The 20,598-nt window shown below is 47.8% G+C and overlaps 2 protein-coding genes across 3 annotated transcripts in view; both read left to right on the forward strand.

Moving 5' to 3' along the window:
• The window catches only part of LOC144159179 (uncharacterized), a 36,315-nt gene extending 27,878 nt beyond the window's left edge, over positions 1–8,437 (forward strand). For both annotated transcript variants that reach the window (XM_077690509.1, XM_077690510.1), the window contains 3 exons: positions 749–2,158; positions 5,500–5,725; positions 8,107–8,437. In XM_077690509.1, the coding sequence (XP_077546635.1) occupies positions 749–2,158; positions 5,500–5,679 (1,590 nt within the window). In that variant the 3' untranslated portion in view covers positions 5,680–5,725; positions 8,107–8,437. The remainder of the gene's footprint in view (positions 1–748; positions 2,159–5,499; positions 5,726–8,106) is intronic.
• A 7,528-nt stretch (positions 8,438–15,965) lies between these two features.
• LOC144157932 (group XIIA secretory phospholipase A2-like) lies at positions 15,966–18,305 on the forward strand. Its single transcript, XM_077688645.1, has 2 exons — positions 15,966–16,899; positions 17,754–18,305. Exon 2 carries the CDS (start codon positions 17,771–17,773, stop codon positions 18,251–18,253), a length of 483 nt encoding a protein of 160 aa, XP_077544771.1. The 5' UTR covers positions 15,966–16,899; positions 17,754–17,770; the 3' UTR covers positions 18,254–18,305.
• The last annotated feature ends 2,293 nt before the right edge of the window (positions 18,306–20,598 follow it).

The following is a 20,598-nucleotide window of genomic DNA, read 5'->3' on the forward strand; positions in this document are numbered from 1 at the left end:
AACGACACCGTTTGCATGCTCATTTTCTTTATTTTTATTTCTGATCGTTTATTTCTGATGCTTAATCGTGGCCAATGGGACGATACCGTTGTCGCTTAACATTTTCTTTGGGTTCTATTTTGTTATGCGCAATGCATGCTCTTCGCCAACGGGAATATTCTCGCTGTTGAGTCAGTTTCCTTTATAAGCCACCTGGTCTATCGCATAAAGAATTGTCGGTCTCAAGTACAGAAGACTACAAGAGTTCCCCTGTCTGCCCTCCACCTCCATTCACGGGATACGTATATGTCTTTTCTAGCTGGATTATTGAACCAGAAATTTCTTCTAGCTAGAAATATTCTAGCTAGAAATGGCAGAATTTCTAGCTAGAAATTCAGTTTCTAGTTCATTTCTAGCTGGATTGAGATTTACTTCCAGCTAGCATTTCTCAGTCCAGCTAGAAGAAAAAAAAACCCCGCAAGCTGGAAATAATCGTTTCTAGCTAGACTAAGAATTTTTCTAGTTAGAAGCTGTCGATTCCAGCTAGGATCTAATAATCTAGTCAGAAATGAAGCCGGAAATCATGATTTCTTGCTAGAAATTATCTTTCCATTGCCACGGGAGCTCCCCATTTTGAACGATCCCGGGTGTTTTCCGCTATAACTGCCAGTTTGAGCCAACACTATGAGTGCTATTACAAAATAACAAGGACAGGCTTTGGAGAGTTTTTCTGCATCACTTTAACAGTTCTTCTGGTGCTGACTTGCAGGGCAGCAGAGCTGGCTCTTTGTCAAGTCAGGCCGATCTGGCGCTGTACCACGCCCACAGGGGTCTAGGAAGGCACAGTAGTTTCGAGAGGTCTCTCTCCATAGATTCCATCACCTCCAACGGAAAGGACCTAGAAGCCGCCAAGAGAAAGAAAAGGGAGAAAAAAACGAAGCACCACCACCGCCGGAGCCCGGCGCCGAATCCACGAAACAGTCTCGCGTTCGACTGGAAGGCCTTTGCCACGAGCTTGCTTCCCTCTGAAGTGCCGATCAGCGCCGGCACAAATCCACAAGACTGGGGCGAGGTTAATGCGGAAGTCCCGATAAGCGAAGGAATGCATGCCTCTTTGGATAGGTTGTCGAAGATCTTTAACGAGATGGCCCTTCTGCTTAATACGACTGTCTACCAACAGAGAAGGGACGAGGGCTCTTGCCTCACGGAATCTCTGACCCCGGCGACTGCAACGGAACATGGCATGTCATCTCAAACCTCAAGCCAGCCGGAACGGGAGGTGCACGAGTCAACCATGTCATCCGGTGAAGTGTTGTCTCCGGAGGCTTCTGCTGAGGTGAGGGGACAGGACTGGAGATCTCGCCGTCGTTCGAGGCACCATTCTTTCCGAGACGTTGCGCCGTCTTCATCTTCCGAGCACTCTCCAGAAATGGGGAAGAAAGGAGGAAATCATTTGAAACCGCAACGGCACGGAGGAGGCTCCAATAAGCGCTTCGTGCGATCAGCTAAGGACGCGCTGCCCGATTCTTCAGAGGAGGATGAGGATGTCACCATTACAGACGACGTTCCCGACAGCGGTCCATCTCGTCCAGCGGTCCGGACCGATTCGGCGCCGTCACGTCGGCGGGATAGACAAAGCTCTAGTGCCGCAAACCGGCGAGCCTACAACGCTTTGATCGCGGGAAGATTTCCACCACTTCAGACCAATACCATGCAGTCGCTACCCAGCCTTCCTGGCGACGACCGAGAGGCGAACAGACGTGCTTCCGAAGTGGCTTCGGTTGGTCAGGCTTGCCGTAGTCCTGGCGAAATGCCGGATAACATGTTTACGGAGTTAATAGACTACAATCCCGAGGCGGGGGCGCCGGAAGGGCATTCGGAGGGTGAGCTTGAGCCGGAGTCCAGGCATCCCGCTAGGGGCGTCCGCTGGTTTGACCGGGGACGCTTTAGTAATGAAGTGTACCGTGCCGACGTCACTGCCAGCGCTCCCGATGACACCCGCGGGCCGCGAACTTGGTTACCGCTGCAGCAGAGCGCGAGGGAGACTGGACCGTCCCAGCATATCTGGCGCTACGCCGACAGCTACAGCGACCGAGTTTACGACGAGGCGGCTCAGCGCAGGGCGGAAGTCCACAGGACGAGTTTCGGTGGAAACATCTTCGGCCAGCCACCTCACATGGTACTGTTCTTTCTCTTTTGTTCGTGTGGCACACTTCCTAGCTCTTATGCTACGCTCCAGTTCTTCGTGCGTGCTTTCCTCATGTTGGCTCAGTATCGGGTCCTAGATTGTTAAGGATGCTTATGCCCTGTGTCGTGAATCGCAGTGGTTTCAGCTGATTTATTTTGAGCGATTTATTTGAATTTGCTTGAATCCGCCACAGTAAGGCGAATTCAGACTAACACGCTACCAACTGTACACTTCCCACACCGATTCCAGCAATTACCGGGGACCCCCCAAGTGTCCGAATTGCGGGGACTGCCCCAGCGTTTATTATACTCTCTGGACGTGCCCAGAGAACCACAAACTTTCCCCCATATCCAATCGTATCCCAACTTTATGGGAAAGGAGGTTGGCCTAATCCAGCGCGGAAGTGCAAAGGACACTGATTGAATGCACAGAGAACATCCTGTCGACTATCCCGGCAGCTCCAGTCTATGGGTTTTTGTGGAAATAGTTACTTATTTTGTGTTACCTGTTGTGTTACCTATTGTGTTACCTATTGTGTTACCTATTAATAGTTACCTATTTTGTGGAAATAGGTATACGAAATACGTGAAAACTGAAAATTACACTAGAAGTACTTATAAAGAGTCTAAAACGTACACCTGCGCGTAGCGCGACCTGCAACACTGAATGGCCGTTACTTGTTTCGTGCGTGAACACGTAGAAGTCATAATTTAGGCATCAGGAACAGCTTTATTTATTTTCCAGATAGCCAATTCACTCTTTTGTTTGTCACCAATGTTAAATTTAAGGCTATTAATTCAAGGTTCTTTTCATCGTGTGATACGGTGTAGGCAGCTGCCTGATAGGAAAGGCTTTGACTACTTATTTCCGAGCATGCACCAGAATGTTGCATCGGTAAGCGGCATGGTCCGTTGACTAACATGAAATTCCGGTACTTCTATACATGCACGCGCATCGAGGCACCTGCATGGAGGGGATTGATGTGGCTGGGACTCCTGCCTTTCGGGAATTTCTGGAGTGTGGCAGCTTGGTACTTCTGGATTATTTGCCAGGGTATTATCATGAAGTGGACATAATTTTAAAAAAGGCGCCAGTGGACACGATAGTGTGGCGTATTATTGTTCATACAAGGGACAACGTGCGAAGCGCCACTCACGTAAGGAGAATAAGTGAATGTGCATGCGTATGAGTACAGCAATCGCCTGCCATATTATTTAGGTACTTGCCAATTTTTGTACAGTACAGTTCTACAGTACTCTGTTCGTCCCTATGGGGAAGTACAGGTCCAAGCATCGCTCTTATTTAGGACCACTCTGAACATGAAGCTAGTGAAAAACTGTGCGGCCTAATGGAATGAAATGTAAATGGGGTGTGATTTTTCCTCACTCTAGTCCTGATTTCAGTGGCTAGAATGACTGAGTGACAAACAGTGTAACAGGTCTAACTGATTGACGTGCGTCTTTGAAATACACATGGCACAAAACTGGTGGGATGAAAGATAAGTCACAGTGGCGGCGTACAGTATCGCTAACTCCGCTTTTATCAACAGCGGAACTATTTAACCTTGAACTGGGTCCGGTGGCGTTAGCAAAAATACAACGAAGAAAAAAACTGAGCCGCTTGTGAAGGGTGCATCACCGCAGGTAGGGTATCGTAACAGTGAAGCCAGCATGAACAGTGAAGCCGGCTGAGCGAATTTTTGCCAGAGTCGTATGGCCTGGCCAGTGGCCAATGACTTGGCCAGACATAGCACCGTGTCCAATTCGTACACAAGGGGTGGGCATGTGTGTGTACGTGCATGTGTGTATGCATGCTGTGCATTCCTGTATAAAAGGCGGGTGCAAGTCCTCCCCGTCCGTTTCACGCTGCTGTTTTGTGCGGGTGGTGCAGGCCAAACTTTTTGTAACCGCATGTGCTTAATGCGCTTGCACTATTTTTTTATTGTCCTGCAGCAATTTTGAGATGCCTAGTGAAACATTTTGAGTTGATTGTGTTTATAAAGTGTAAGGCCCTACTGCTGGCGCGACTTTTTCACTGGTGCTTTGCTAACTGCGACACATGTAGTTTTTGAGCAGATTTGTACTTTTATGGTCCCTCACAACGGTGTAGTATGTCTAGTAAAGCTGTCAGAATACTATAAAGTTCCGAGAGAACGCCCTCCCCCGAAACATTGCCACCCCCCCCCCCTTAGCTGTGAAATATTCAATTTACTAGAAGACCCCAAAGAACGCCCACCCCTCAATATAGATCACTTTCGCACCGATGAGCGAACAAAATAAACGGGAATCATCTATTGATTTGTTGATTTAGTCACTTATTTGTCTTTTCCGCACTTGGCTCGAAAGGTCGTCCATCTCGTATTTTTTCTTGAAATCTTCGCAGTTGTGGTTGGCGGTGTGATCACTTTATTGAAGCTTTTCGCACCTGACCCGAAAATTCGCCCATCCCATATTTTTCACTTGATATCTGTGTACTTTCGGTGGGCGTACTTTCGGAACTTTACGGTAAGTACCTGATTTGATGCTGATGCTCGGCAGTACTCCTGTCGATCCAGGTTGACCTGGGAACTTCCTGGGAAGGGTTTTTATTCCAACTCTTCCTGGTAAGGGTTGGGATGAAAGTAAACCTACATAATTGTTTGTTCACGCTTTGGCTTGCGCAAGCTTTTCCTGGCAAGTTTGCTTCCCTTTCTTCTGTAATATGTTGCTCCAGTTGTTATTATACGTGGTTCTCTACAGCCCTCGGGATTGCGTAAGTTTCAGCTCCTTCCAGATCGCCCCGCTTTGGCTCAATCTCTTGCATTTTCTTTTGTAGTGTGCGCTACACTGGCTGAGGTTGAGCAGTTTCGCATGGCTCCTGGAGAGCCGTGCTGCGTATGCGCGAGGAGCAGTGACGTCACACGGCACACATAACGTTGCTCGCTGCCGGGAGTCTCTCACACACCCCACGCGCCCAGAGGTTTTGCCGTCCTCCGTTCCGCACGTGGCGGCCCGGTCCACTTGATCACGCGAGGAGGGGTGGCCGGAAGTGGAACCGATGGCTCGTGCGTCTCAGCAACACCGGCATGCGGCTTTGGAACCAGCTTAGCTCTGGGGCGATTGGTGACGCTATGCCGGAGCCGCTTGGTAAATGTACACGTGTCACATAATGCGTATACCGCGTGTGTGTCATTGAAACAGCAGTAAGCATGATAACCAAGCTAATCCTAGACAACCAGGAAAGCTAAGAATAACCAGCTGAACCTTAGCTCACGCTACGTATATTCTTGCGTAGCCGAGTTAAGCCACTGCTAATTTTCTTTTTCTTGGTTTGCGAATACCGGGCCGGACCAGAGAGCATCCCGGGTGCGGCTTGCATCGTACCCTGCCGGCCGCGGTAAGCGCATGTGCGAGGTGAAGATCGTCGGCATAATCACTCCTATCAGGGACGAGGAGGCCACTGCGTCTTCAAGCTCCGACGCAGGCGTGGCGGCTGCTCGTCCGCCGGGCTCTCCCCAGGCAAGGCCGCCTTGAAGCCAGGCCTGGAGCAAGGCGGCACTGTGTCTCCGCCAAGAAAAAGGCGAGTCGAAGTTGTCCGTGAGCATCACTTTTCGCAGTCTACACCAGGCAATTTCCTCACACTCTTAAAGTGAAGCTATCTATGGCTCGCTGATGATGTCCGTGGCCACCCCAAAATGCACTGCAGGAAAACCAACTTTCTCTGACAATGATGATGATGATCGTGGGTGAAGTGAAAAAAAAAAAAAAAAAGAAAGCGCTTCCCGTTGTCGGAATCGAACCTCTCGCGATATGAAGTCGACGTCTATTCGATTGTGCCATTCCGATACGGTCGAATCAGTCCGGATTTGGAGAGGGGTGCATGGGCAAAATTTGACAGAAACACTATGCGCCCCTCGGCCTAACCACGACTATGATTGGAAGCGACTCTTTTATGCGAATTATAACTCTGGTCCCTGTCCTGTGTTTTCTGCACTGCGCTTAACGGAGTTATAGTGGATTACCAACTCGCTCGTATCCACACGTTGTTAAATTTTTGCGCGAATTCAAAAGGCGAAGGCGAAAAGGCAAAGCCGCTGCGATCAAAAGGCCAAACAGCGTGCGAGTGGAAGTCAAAGCTCAATGATTCGAAGTCCAAACCGTCTGCGAGTCAAAGTCTAAACTCAGACGACAACCAAGGAATCCTTAGCGAGAAGGCTCCGCGTTGAACCAAGTCTCGTTGTGTTTTTCCTGTGAAAAATTTGAACACAACGCATGGGGAACGTGCACGTTTAAACGTGCATTTAGCTTCGTTTAGTATACCAGTTCGACTTGGGAAGCATGTCTTAAGCTTTTATTAATGCGTTGTCGGTTTACGATGACATCAAAAGGATGAAACGCCACACCTGCAGGTGGTTTACTATAACCTTGGCTTCTGGGCAAGTCGTTCGTGCTTTTAATTTGTGAGCTAATGTTTGACAGTTACATTGGAGTAGAAACAGAGTTGTTCACGTGGACAGCACTCGTGGCTTGGGCGTGTAGTCGCGAATTCATTTGCACTTGTGCGTACATAAAATACTGGTACTGTGCTGACGGTGACAGTGACGCATGGTAAAGCAACAGGACGGAAGAGTTAAGGTGATGCTTACGCTGTGTGCCAGATGGCGAGCGCAAACTTGAAATCGCGGGTATCTTACAAGGGAGGCGTCCTAATATCAGTCGAGCACCGGCTCTGAACTTCGTCAAAATCACATTGGGAATGGTTCTTTGCTGCCTCAAAGCAGTGACCCCCTCTTAGATAACACCGACTTTTTGAGGGGAGATTTGACATAAGTACTTACCGGATTTGATTAGCTTTAGCTTTAAGTAAAGAACGTGAGTGTCTCTGTCGCAGCTACGAACACACATGCCCTGGTAATTTTTCTTTCAGCACCGCAGAACCACCAATAACTACATGCATGTGCCACGGGCGCCCTATAAATTTTCTGTTAGTCCGGCGTCATGAATTCTAAACACAATCAATTTAGGCATTTTTTGCCTATTCTTTGCGTTATTTAATTCCCCGTGCTGGTTGCGGCTTTCTTCGGTAGCCCTACCTAAAGGTTTCCCCATAAATCTATGCTGACCAAAATTCTTACCTGTGAATTCTAAAAATTTGATGTTTCGGCTAGGCTTAACAGTATTCAACTCTTCGAGATAAAGCTTATGGTTAACTTATTTTATTTATTTATGAATTCCGCGTGCAGGTTGCGGCTTTCATCGGCAGCCCTACTTAACGGCTTCCCCATAAATCCACGCTGACCTAAAATTCTTACCTACAAATTCTGAAAATACCGAGTTTCAGCTAGGCTTAACAGTATTCGCATATTTAAATGGTTAACTTATTTATTTATTTTTATAGAAAATTCGTACTGGCTTTAGGTGGCGCATGGTGTAAGGGGCTATACAATGTAGAGGAAGTTGAGGACATACAGCCAACACACGGAAAAGGGAATAGAAGCAAGATTATCTGAACCCCACTATATACTTTTTAATAAGAAGTACCCTGAAAAATTTATGAACAACCAAAGCAAGAGCAAAACTCAGGGAAAGAATAAACAGAGATGCAAATACACATTTATCGAGTATGTGGGAGGTACAAATATTTGAGAGGAAGAAATTGTGCAATTAGGTTTTCACGGAATCTGTCACGGTGTGATATAAAAGCGATAACGCCAGGAAGGTCATTCGATAGATGTGGCATGAGGTATACCAATTGAATTAATTTTAATGACACTCATGTATTCCGTTTTTCAAGTTTTCCGCCTCCTATCGCATATGCAAGTGAATGTGGTTTACCCACTCTTATCTGCGTCTCCTGGGAGCCCATTTGAGTTTTCGCAGCTTTTTTGTACTCGGAAGTGATCACTCGTGTTCGATAAGGCCGGATGCAATCTTCGGCCACCGTGGTCCTTCTCTGTGCAGGTCGCTACACCGTCCTGGCTTTCAGGTTGAAGCGAAAGCCTTACTGGACTGGAGACGCTGGGGTTGACGGACATAGCGGAATTCGTCGAAAACCCCAGGACCCCCAACACCGGCAAACCCGCCTCTGCTTGGCGAGATCCCATTTCACGCCGTGCTGAGTGTTGGTTGTTAACTCTTTGATGTCGCTATGGATGCGTAACTAGGCTTTCGAAAATTCTCTTACTAATGGTCGCAAAATTACGCTTCAAAATTAACGCGTTTTTATTCAACGTACTGACGGATACGTAATTCTCAAACTTAATAAAACGTAAATGCAACCGCTGCGAGTAATGCACATTACGAATTGCGAATGAAGAAGTGTGTCCTCAAGGTTTCTGTATTTCGGCATGAATACCCGAAAAAATAAATCTTGAATGCTTACTTCAGTGGGGACTGTGCCTTTCTTAAACATAAAAGAAAACAAGACTAAAAGGAAGAAACATTAAACCCAGTTCCACCTAGTGTGAAATCTGCCGAAACAGCGAAACTGTGCTTCTCTTGCGTCTTCTCGAATGTCAACGGGAGCTCGACCGAGAACGGCGGCGCCGTCGCCGCGCAAGTTCAACGTTTCGCGCCAAGTAACCTACGGGTAAATAGACAGTTTTAGCATAGCGGGTGGCGTCCGGTAACGCTACGGCGGCGGGTTACCGGGACCAGACTGCGCATGCGCGCGCATGGAGGGCCGGGAGGTCGCCCCCTCACCAGAACGAATGCGCGGGCTCGGCGAGGTATGGACGCCGCCCCCACGGAGCGAATGCGCACCTGCCCGGTCGTGTCCCGCTACCTGCCGCCGTAGCGTGAGCGGACGGCGACAGGTAGCCGTCCCTGACTCTCTAATGTCAGCGGCGGAGGGGAGGGGAGGGAGCCTCCCCTCTCCCTCCCACAGCGGGAGGAAGAGGAACAGCCCCTGCGAGACCACCGTGCCCTCTATCGGTGGATCTTGGAACCGGTATCTACGGGGCCGCTCCTACCCTGCAGGACGCACGACCTACACCAGACTTACGAAACGGCTCGACGCACAACAGCTCCGCTGTTACAATCGTAGAAGCATGTCCCATCTTTCTCATGATCCTAGACACTGAAAAGTGCCGCGTCACCTTAACTTTGCTTTCACCCCAACTTTGCTTTACTTTGCTGCCTACTGAGCATGATGTAATATTCTGCGTGAAGACGTCGTGCATGGCAAGCGCGCTGCCGTGTGAAAGCAAAAGCAAACAATAAATCAGTGGCATTTCCTTCTTGGAAGATGGCTGACCAGCGGAGCTGTTTGTGGGCTATTCGTTGGCCACCAACTCCCGCTCAAACTGCGCCGTCGCGCAGGCGAACCGGGGTTGTAGCCACGTCAACACCTGCCTATTCCGCCTCGCGGTATTCAGGTACCCGACGGGCATCGCGCTTACGTTTGGTTCACGCAGCCCGATCGTAGTCGGTAGTCTCCTGCCACACGTTAGTGCCCATTAATTGCCGCCTATCTGTATGAGTAGGCTTCACTGCGCAACCCACAATGTGGGAAAGCCAGCTTAGAAAGCCGAAGCTTACACCGATCCGTTTAGAGTGGGCTTCACATCTGAACTCAAGTTCTTTGCTGAGAAGACATCTTTATGAACAATATATGCATCTTGCATCAAGGTACGAAGCGTCAGAAAGGAACAGGTGTCCGAATGGAGCGGCTGTGTATGCAGCACGAAAGAAAAACACAATGCGTTCAGGCACGGCGCGTGCAAAGAGTACGGTACTCTGGGGCGTCTGATGCGATGACCACTACGCTACCGGGGGGGGGGGGGGGGGGGGCGGCTATTTTCCCCTCCACATTCTGGGGTATCTATGTTAAGGTATTTTTGTTTCATGCTCTTGGGGGTGGTACTCGGACTACTCGGGTTGAAGGGGACCTTCTTTTTAACCCCCCCGTCGTGACTCGAGTGTCTATGACATGTCGAGAGTTGTCGACCAGCGTTGAACCATCTTAACCTCCCTGTGGCACCAAGACTTCCAGAACAGAGGCCCTCGCTATGCATGTAGCCCCCCGAGCGCAGGAAACAAAAATACCCTAAGAAAGTGAAGGGGAAAAATAACCCCACCGGTAGCGTAGTGGTCATCGCACCAGACGCGTATTCTGGATGTCGTGGGTTCGGATCCCACCAGGCGGGCATTTTTTTGTCCTCCTCTTCCTGTCTTTCCACATTCTTTATCTGTTTCAATGACCTACCACATTCCCCCCTTTACTTTCCGAGGTTTTCTTGACTGCCAACCCTTATTTCTGTCTTAATTTAACGAGCCCCTCATTTCCCACTCTGATTCGCTATATATATATATATATATATATATATATACCTACATACACTGGGAGTCTTGCGTTTCACCTGTACCAAAAGCATGGGCGAAGCTCACTGAGCTTATTACCTGTCCTGTGTGTGTGCAAGATAACCTTCAGTGCCGGTTAATTACGTATCGTAAACCCAAACTGATTTTTCGTCTGCCGTGGTTAGATTTCGTACTGGCAATTGAAGGAGCTTATATTAAGTGGCTGAAAGAAAGCTTTTGAACTCTGAGACCTTCGTGGTCAGGTATACCCGTATAAACGCGCTCGGACTTTTTTTTTTCGAAGCCCTGGTTGGCAAGGGTAAGAACCCGCGCAAAATGTTTAGTACTTTGATAAAGCCAGGGATTATCTTTGCTGCCAGTATAGATAAGCAAACTCATGCTGCGTTTCACGTGAGATACCAAGCTACAGTATGTGTGACCTTAACGATTCCTGAAAGTGTCCACGCCGCGTGGTAGCAGTTTAGGGGGACAGAGAAACATAATGGGTTATGATGGTTAGCATAGCGGATCGATCTTGGCTTGCGAAAAGCATTGCGGAATTCTTCCGCCACATCCACAGTAAGAGATCTTGATTGTCACTATGGTGGTAAATAAGGTCTCACAGAGAAGAACAGGGAAGACGTGAGGCTTCACATCAAATTTCAGTTTCCAGAAATAACTTCCTCGTCCCGCTAGATGAATGTGCTTCTCCTTTTCTTGAGCCTGCAAGCAAAGCCGCACGCTCCGCCGTGTGTCCGGTGCAACCATGCATGTAGTCAATCACGTCCCGCAGCAACCGCATACAAGCAAAGAAAAGCGATCATCCCAGACTATTTAGTTTTTAGTAGCAAGCCGCAGCCGCAATGAGGCACGCCAACAGGGGGGGGGGGGGGGGGGGTTGAACAAATGCAACTTCTGTTCTTTCTTGCAAACTCCGACGTCTTGTAGGGCACGTCAACTTACAGTAAAAACTGAAGAGATTGGCCATAAAAGCCCATCTAAGGGCTGCAATACATCTTGCCCCATTACTGACGTCCAACCTTCCACTACCCGTGGACGATGAAGTATTGATTTCTCCACAGGGTATCTGGGGTCATCGCCAAAGTTTCGGTTCCGCCTGGTGGTGCTCCACATACTACCGCACATTTTCAATGCTCCGACAACAGAAAACATGTGTCGGCTCCACGCGGTGACAGCTCTAGGTGACGGCAAGCTCGGAGTACCGCAATGCGTCCCCGCTTCCAGAGACGGTTGCTTCCCCTGCGTCAGCAGCAAGGCCTTCACGCTGCGTTGCCTTTTTTTCTTGCCGGTGTTTTCAAGCCGGCGAGACTTTTCTCTTTGTCAGTTTCAAGAGCCAGTGATGGTTCTTTTTCACTCAACAGCTGTTGCATGCCACGAAGAGCGTCCTGGCCCGCGCCGCAACCTGGCTGGCCGGTTGCAACGCGAACTAAGCGTACGTCGTTGGAGGCCTGGCTGCGCCCGGGTCATTAGCTTCTTTCTTTGTTAGTGACGCAGAATGCCCCAAATGTGATTTTCAAATGGTTCTACGTTACCTTCCTGGTTTTTGGAATGAAACTGCTGTGATTGTCGTGTGCATCTACAACACCTGGACAGCAAAATGGCTAGACTACCCTTTTGGCGGTAAGTTATATTTTTTTAACGCTTCACATTTTGCTTCCTTTCTGCGTTTCATTGTTTTATCTATCATTCGTGTGCATAGAACAAGCAATGTCAGTTTAGGTTTATTGGCCTCCAGCGGTCTTACTGTTGAACAAGCCTTACTATCAGGGGTCGTTTTGTGGGAATCTGTATTGGTGTACTGCAACGCTACTGTCTACAAGGGTTAATCCTGTAAGATGTGTCGAACTTTGTTTTCTGTTTACGGCACGGGTATCTACCGCGAAATAATCGAAACAGCTAACTCAGTAATTGAACTTCTCGAATGTTACTGGGACTACTTAAATTACCAGTTTTAATTTGTGTCACCGTCGCTGCAAGCCTTTGGTTTCGTCGTATCCCTTTCTATACTCGCATACTTACACTAGCTTTAATAAAAAAAGTACACTTGTTTGAAATATGCAGTGGGCGCATGTAAAGACCCTGCTAGCTCCTTAAAGCCTCAAACCCCTGGTCCTCGCACATAGAAAGAACCCGAATTAGCTTCAAATGAGCGATTGCGCTCATTTATTTTTTGTAGAGGTATTTTATTATTCGCATGATGCAATACTGCCCACACATACATATCTACTAGGAACAACGGGCCTCGGCTTAGTGCGTGCTTGCTAACTTAATAAGCCTACAACCCATAAAAGTTCGAACAAAAGAAGTCTGTGTGACGTGGAAAACTATGCATGCAACAGGCCATTGAATAAGATCGCCCTCAGTTGTTCGTGGCAGCTACTAAGCCAATTTTTATGTTGGTGCACTCAAAGAGCTTTGCGATGAAGTAATTACCCGCGTACTTTTTGCGCAATAAACGAAACACTAAAACAAACTTGCAGTTACAACTCGCAACGTTAAGAAAATTATATTACACGAAGTGTTCTGCTCGTAGTTAGGCCGCTTATGTAGCTGGTAAAATTTCTCAAATTGCTTACACCAAAACGCATTCAAGAACTAAACCACGTCAGAAATCTTTTTTGTATGTGTCGAGCCCTCTGTTACAGATGAGAGAAAATGACAGCACGATGGACTGGCCTCCAATGAAGAGCAGTAATTCGAGGTAATGTGATTTATTCTTAACTAGCTGCTGCGACGTGTCAGTCTAGATAGAGAGTGTCTTAAGAATAGACGACGTGCGCTTGATTTAGCGCTAATTGTTCCTACTTCTGTTCGCCCTACCGCAGCACATACGTGCGCGCGTAGTCAGCAAATCGCGTTGGTCTCACCTCCTCCGGTCTTCGTGCAGCTTGCGGTGAAATTGAAAGAACTGAACACTTTCTCTTGCACTGCCGTGGTTCTTCTTTCATTCGGAAACGGTATCTAGCCGCACCATTTCAACGCAATGGCCTTCCTCTATCGATGACTGTGCACATTTCTTTCGGGGCCCCATCCTCGGGTTTTTGTCATGGGATTATTGCGGCCATTCACGCGTACGGACACATCAGAGACCAGACGCATGTCCTGCTAACCCGTTCAAAAACCGTTTTAGCCTTTTCTTCCAAAAATGGCTTCAATCACTGATTCTTCTCTAGATCTATTATATAATTCGGTAACCGTTTCCCTAATACCTACAGGCTGATTGTATAGGGCAATGAGGTGGGCGTTTTAGCCCCAAAAAGCCACCTTGTTTCTTGGCCAATCCCCCACGTGGGTATGTGGCACCAGAAAAGGAACAACAACAACAAAAAGGACAAGGCTAAGCGTTTGTTTCTTTTCTGTTATTTATGATCATTTAACAATTGCCTGGCCTGCAGCTAGTATTATCGTCTTGTCTTCATGTTTACTGTTGCGTCCTGCCAAATGATGACGCAAGTTGGCAACACATAGGAAGGAGGACTTCATTAGGCGATGCGCATAAATGCGAGGTCAGGACGAACGCATAGAGTCTCTCACTAGCTTACCTAGAGTGGAATCTGGCGCTAGCGTCAACGTGATTTGGAGGAAGCGCTCTACGCCTGCATGAGTGCCGCCGCCATAGAGTGTAGTTCGGCCGTAAGTTCGGCGTGGCATGGCCAGAAATGACTTTGTGGCTATGCAAATTCAGTTTTTGTTTATAAAAAATTGCTGCCAAAAGTGCCGCTGTTAACAAATTTTATTTTGTATAAGACACTGTGTTAGTAGTCATATGCTGCAAAAAAATTAGGGGGTTACAAAGAAAAGAAAAAAGTAGAAGCCCTACCTTTGGCTAACGGTGCCAGATACAGCGTGCCGTCCCGGATATATTTTTCATTTATTACATACTTCAAACTTGGTACGGGTTTCTTTGATTTTTTGTAATATGCTCCCTCTCATTTGTCTCATTATCGTATGCTACGCGCCCTGGCAGGCGATGCAGATGCAACATAGAGATGCAAGAATGATGTAATCGCGTTGTATTTATTTGTTTTGTCTAAGCAGGTAAAAATAAACGTAGAGGCAAAGCCTATTACCGCAAGTAAGTCTTCAAGTACGCGCGCAAAGCATTACGAAATTGCATGAATGCTTCAAATGGCAAATAAATACTGGCTTGTCGAGTCGCTATGTATGTTGCCCCGTTGCGCTTGTTTAAGGCAGCGCATGCTTCAAGGGGTAAGTGCACGCAGCGACGGCGACGAGTGACACGAAAATTATAACTGAATGGGTACAGAAAACGCATAGTGTGTGCTAGCGGAGCTTATTTAGTGGCTATAGGGTGGGCGACAGCAGCAAGCTGTATAAAGCAGCCAGGGGCCGCCGGGGCCCTCGCTCGCTTTTTCCCGGCCAGAAGCAGCCCTCAAGCGAGCGGCAGTGACGATACAGTGAACTGTAGCGACGAGCGACGACGACAGAGGACATAGGCAGCAGGGTATTAATTTTTTTCGCTTGTCGCTTTCGCCAAGTACACTCTGTTGTTGCACCTTTTGGGTTGCGTTTTTCGCGTCGCTTGCCGCCGTCGCCGCATGTGGTCACCCCTTCATCTTAAGAAACTCACCGCTAACGCGAGCACATGCGTTAAGAGCTAATCACGCTGTTATTTAGACATGTCCTTGATAGCCATTGGATGCCAAACAGGGCATCCCGAAAACAGAACTAACAAACGCTTCAGAGCCGAGAAGCCTAATCCAGAGCCCTTTGCACTAGCCACTTGCTGCCAATCCGATTCCCACAGTACCCACAATTCCCATGGCGGCGTGCGATCGCAGCGACACTTTCCACTCTAGGTTAGGGACGAACGAGAACCGAAGGTGTGTCCAATATGGCGACCAAAGCACAAGCGCTCGCGCTTCTTCGCAGTCGTCTTCGGTGGTCCGTTTTCACACCGTGCCACATTCCATGCCCACACGGGGAATAGCGACTGTGTCTCAAAGGCGCCCATACACACGTGACAATATTTAAAAATCAAGAAGGCAATAATTCACATTCTGCAATATGTGTTCTGTGTTGGTGAAGGTTAGCGTCAGGACTAAAGGTGGGCGCCGAATAAAATTTTAATCCGATCAATCGGCACGCAGTATTCGGATAATTGATCAGTTAATCGTTTGCAGAGGTTTGCAGAGCAGTGGTTTGCTGTGCTTTGCAGAGCTGATTTCGAGTTCGAAGTCTTTTTTTTTTGCTGTCAAGTCATCAAAATCGAGGAACGAAATCACATTACTCATTCTCACATTTTAAGGCAGTGTCGTCCATGTGCGTCCAGGTTGGCTGTCTATGTGGGTTAAACAGACTTTCGCGTGGTAGATATGCGGCATGAATTCCTGTTTAACTGACGCTATATCTCGAATAAGCGAGGTCGGCGAATGTCGTCTTCGTTGCCACTACATGCGTTTGCTGTTTTGACTTTTATTGTAATAACTGGTTGTTGCGATGCAAGCCGGCACCGTCAAATACGCTTACGGGAAGTTTTGGGGAGCGGCTTGATATCTGGACCACCCGCCTCATGTGAGTTGAACCGGTTAACTGGACTAGAAAGTTATTCACGAAAAATGTATTAATCGAATAACGGGTAGGTTAATCGATCAATCGCCCACCCCTAGTCATGACCGAGGCGAACATAGCTACCGACCACAACACGTTTTAATGACGTCATGAAAGAATCACAGGAAAGTATAACTGAAGAAAGACGAAATGGACTGGGTCTAGTCATGCAATGTGTAGAATTTTGACGACCAGTGGACCGACCACCAGGTTAACAGAGTGGGCGCCCAGAGCTGGACTAGAAATAGGTGAAGTATATTAACTCAATGGAGACAAGCAATGAGAAAAATTCCAAGACAAAGAATGGACTAGGGAACTGCAAAAGAGCAACAGCTGGAGGAACATAGGACAGGCATTCGTGATGCACTTGCCATACAGGGGCGGAACTCTTGAGTTGTGTCCGTTTCGAAAATGTCCGTTTCACGTTCGTTTCAGTCGTGACGTAGGTGAACTTTCGAGGCCTGTAACCAATAAATGTGCAACGTCACATCTGGTCGCCTGCTTTCAGCCAATCAGGGTTCACTCGAAACGGTGAAATGGACATGAAATGAACAAAACTGAGAATTCCGCCCCAGATTGTTGTTGATGATGATGATGATGATGATGGTAAAGACGATGATGATCGTTCACATTCCTTGGTTTCAAAAAATGTACGAACAGCCGTAATTGTAACATGCACACGAATACTATGAAGACACACACTCAAAGCGCAACAACAAGTTGGCAGACGAGCACCTCTACACAAACGCAAATAACCAGAAACAGATTTTATTCTGCCGCAGAGGATATCTGACCTGGCCGGTTTACCGGGGATATGCATTAAAGGTTGAGAACCGGTGACGAAGTCGGGAAAGTTTGCAGGTAAGTCGATCCGCACCTGTTTCACATCAAGCCGTGCTGATGCAACTAATTTGGTACGTTGCTCCGATATGTGCCACCTATCGGCGGACCACACTATCATGGGCTGGAGCATTTACTTTTTTACTTTTCTTTTTGTTTTCTTTTTTTATTATTTGGCTGGTTGGTTCTCTAGAAAACAAAATGGAAAGTACTCCCACCGGAAGTTTACCAGCACCTAGCAGGTGGTAACGTACGCAAAAAAATCTTCCCCGTCTGCCCCATATTCTACTACATTTTTAACGCTTCTTATACCTCCTTCTTTGTCCTCCTCCTCCTCCTCCTGCTCCTCCTTTTCTTCTTCTTCTTCTTCTTGGTTTCCTTCTTCTTCCTCCTATTCTACTTTTTGGTTTTCTTCTTCCTCCTCCTCTTCTGCTTTTCCTTCTTCGCCTTTTACTTGAGAAAGTGATTGTTCTAAAGAAAGAAAGAACTGATGGGAAGTGTTCAAGGGTCAAAGAAATGGGTAATGCTAAAGTGGTACGAACGTATCGTAGTTAGTAATAATAAAAATGAAATTGTGCACAAATATGCTACTTATTTTTGTAGTCGACGATGAAGAAGACGACTTGTGCCAACGATGGGAATTGACCCCTGAAGCATGTCCAACTGTGTTCGCGGATACATACAACTAAATATATTTAAAAAAAACGCTCATTCTGCGCAGATGGCTAAATTGTTATCTAAATGTTATTTAAAAAAATCAAACATAACATTATATAATCAAGGCACATTCTAATTATTATTATCCCTACTCCCGTTCTGCGAACTGCACGCGCTGTCTTCTCCCGGCTCTTGCGCACGTTCCAAATCGCTGGCAGCCAGAAGTAAAAGAAGAATGACCAAGCCTGCCACGATGTCGTCTTCGCTCATCCCTCTGGTCGTCCTGGGTGTCCTGCTGGCCGCCACGCCATCGGGGGCGGCTCGATCACGTGGCGACGGGCCCCTCGAGTGTCGGTTCCAGTGCTCGGGTGCGACGAAGCCGTCACCCCGGGCCTCGCACAAGAAGTCGGCCAATGGCTGCGGAACCGAGGGCTTCCGTTTACCGGCCTCAGCGCTGCCGCACCCGGACTTCGAGACCTGCTGCAACGAGCACGACCTCTGCTACGACACCTGCCTGGCGGACAAGGCGCGGTGTGACAGCGACTTCGAGCAGTGCATGTCGCACGTTTGCGACACTAAGGTGACCAAGGCGGCCGCTAGGGAATCGTGCGCATCTACGGCCAACCTGTTCCTCACCATGACGCGAAACCTCGGCTGTGAACCTTTTCTGCAATCTCAGAGAAGTGCGTGCACGTGCGATTCTGAAAACGAACTCTAGCATCTCCCGGTTCCGTTACACGACCTTCAAATGTCTGGGAATAAAAACAAGAGTTTTTTTTTTGTGGTTGCTACATTGGTGGTTTCTCTGTGAATTGTATGTTAAGCTGCGTACGCGCAACTTGTGTTTCAAACTAGAGCCTGAAATTTCTGCGCCTAGCTGCATGAGGATAAATGGGCAGCAATGCGGGCGTGCGAAATAGCGTTCCCTGATAGGTACAGAACCAGCATTAACTGCACGGTGCAGAGCGTTAATTAAACGCGGAGACCGCTGCAACCAGCTCACAGACTGAATAAAGAACACCGAACCACATTCAGCGACAAAATAAATGCCTACATTTGAATCAATTGATGAAGACGACATATTTTGCTACCTTTATTGAAAGTAAGGGCAGTGGCCAGAGGGGGCGCGTAAGTTGGGGGGATTCAGTTCTTACGGTTGTGGACTTGAAGTTGACAATCATTTGAAGAACAGGCGCCCGCAGAGAGAGGATATAACGGCGCTTCTATATATAGGTGATATACAGTCCTTATCATCTCCACAAATGGGGAAAACGGGCACCCAGCAGTTGGCCTTCTATACATTAGCCGCCACCTTAATGAAGGAGAGTTTTTGGTTCTAGGCTACGCCGGTGTCGTGTCTGTCAATGCCTGGCCGTCTCGAGCGTGAACCCAGGCACCACAAGCACAGTTCCTAGTGTGGACGATGACTAAATTACCCGGACTGGGCCTATTTTGGCGCAATAATGTCGCAGACGTTGTCGATTGACAGTGCTGTGGGGTAAGTTCGACTTTTGATGTCGTGGTGAAAGAGAGATTTGAATGTGGCACAGCGAAAAAAATTGGAGCGTTGTCGAAGACGGTGTCGATTGACAGTGCTGTCGCGTAAGTTCGAGTTTTCGCTGTCGTGGTGAAGGAGATTAGTGTAGGTGGCATAGCGAAAAAATGTGGAACGGTGCCAGATGAGGTGATTGATCATGTCGGCTGTAATGGGGGTGGTGATAGTGGGTGTATCGCGGGCGTTCCGTAAGACGTTTTATATGCCGTTTCGGAAGATCTCTGGGATAGTAAGTTAATTGTATTAGTGAGAGGTTTGTTGACGAATATGTCTTCTTCGGGGTGCCCTAGAATGAGGTTGGGGTATGACATGAACCCATGGTGTACTTTGGCCGCTTGGACTAGCACGAACGGAGAACAGAGACTCTATCCCTAGTCCACAGAGAATGAACAGCGAGCTGTAATAGAAGTTCCTCAAGAGAATATCGGGATGTTAAAGTGAGCCAGCAGATGGCGCAAGGTATATGCAGAAAGGGCCGGGTACACTGAGCATGCAACAGTACACCGAGTATGCTACACAGGCAATAGGTAAGCTATCCGGCTGCAACTTAAAAAATAAATAATAGACAGGCTTTCCAATTCGCACAAAAATGCATACCAGCTTTGGATATCAAAGCTAGGGATAATGTCAACCACCGAGCCATTCTTCGTGGACTAGCATCAACTGACTGTGGACAGAGGCTATATAACTATGTTGCGGCCTTCCTGACAGGACGCACGGCAACCATCCGAACAGGCCACTTCCGTTCAAGAACGTTTAGAACAATGCCAAAGGCCACTCAACAAGGTTCGGTGATATCACCGCTCCTATTCAATATAGTAATGAAAAATCTCCCTCGGATACTCAATGACATACCGCATCTACGGTATGCGCTTTACGCGGATGACTTGACCCTTTGGACCCCCACGGAATCAATAGGGGAGCAACAAGATGCCCTACAATTAGCCATCGACAAGGTACGCGAATACTTTCGAGCCCGAGGCCTACAATGTGCCCCAGAGAAATCAGCTCTGCTTACACTGATACCTGGGAAAGCTACTCAGAGGAAAAAGAGCATCCCTGAGCCCGAGCTCACAATACAGGGCAAACCAGTTCGCACGGAGTGTGCCCTATCTGTGTATTTTAGGGCTTGTGATTCCCAAAAATGGCTCAGGACTGCATACAACTGCCCCTCTCAACTTCATTCTCAACCAGCTGATGCATCTCATAGATCGGGTGTCGAGTAGAAGGTTTCGATTGCTGGAGTAGGACATCCTGCGCATCATACAAGCACTTCTCGACAGCAGAGTCGCATATGGCACACCCTATCTTGCCCTTAAAACAAGGGAGAAGGCCAGATTCAAAACTTTAATTCGACAAGCTTACAAGATCGCCTTAGGGCTACCATCAAAGACACCAATAGGAAGGTTGCTCCAACTGGGAATACATAATACTTTGGAGGAGATGGAGGAAGCACACCGTACCTCTCAGCTTGAACAACTGAAGCTAAATCCCACCGGAAGGTCTAC

This window comes from Haemaphysalis longicornis, unplaced genomic scaffold (assembly GCF_048455015.1).
Source record: "Haemaphysalis longicornis isolate Haplotype H1 unplaced genomic scaffold, Haemaphysalis longicornis Haplotype H1 scaffold_10, whole genome shotgun sequence".
NCBI classification, from domain to species: Eukaryota; Metazoa; Arthropoda; class Arachnida; order Ixodida; family Ixodidae; genus Haemaphysalis; species Haemaphysalis longicornis.

Bases quoted from the DNA above. Each gene is read 5' to 3' on its own strand.
- LOC144157932 (XM_077688645.1), top strand. From the start codon at position 17,771: ATGACCAAGCCTGCCACGATGTCGTCTTCGCTCATCCCTCTGGTCGTC.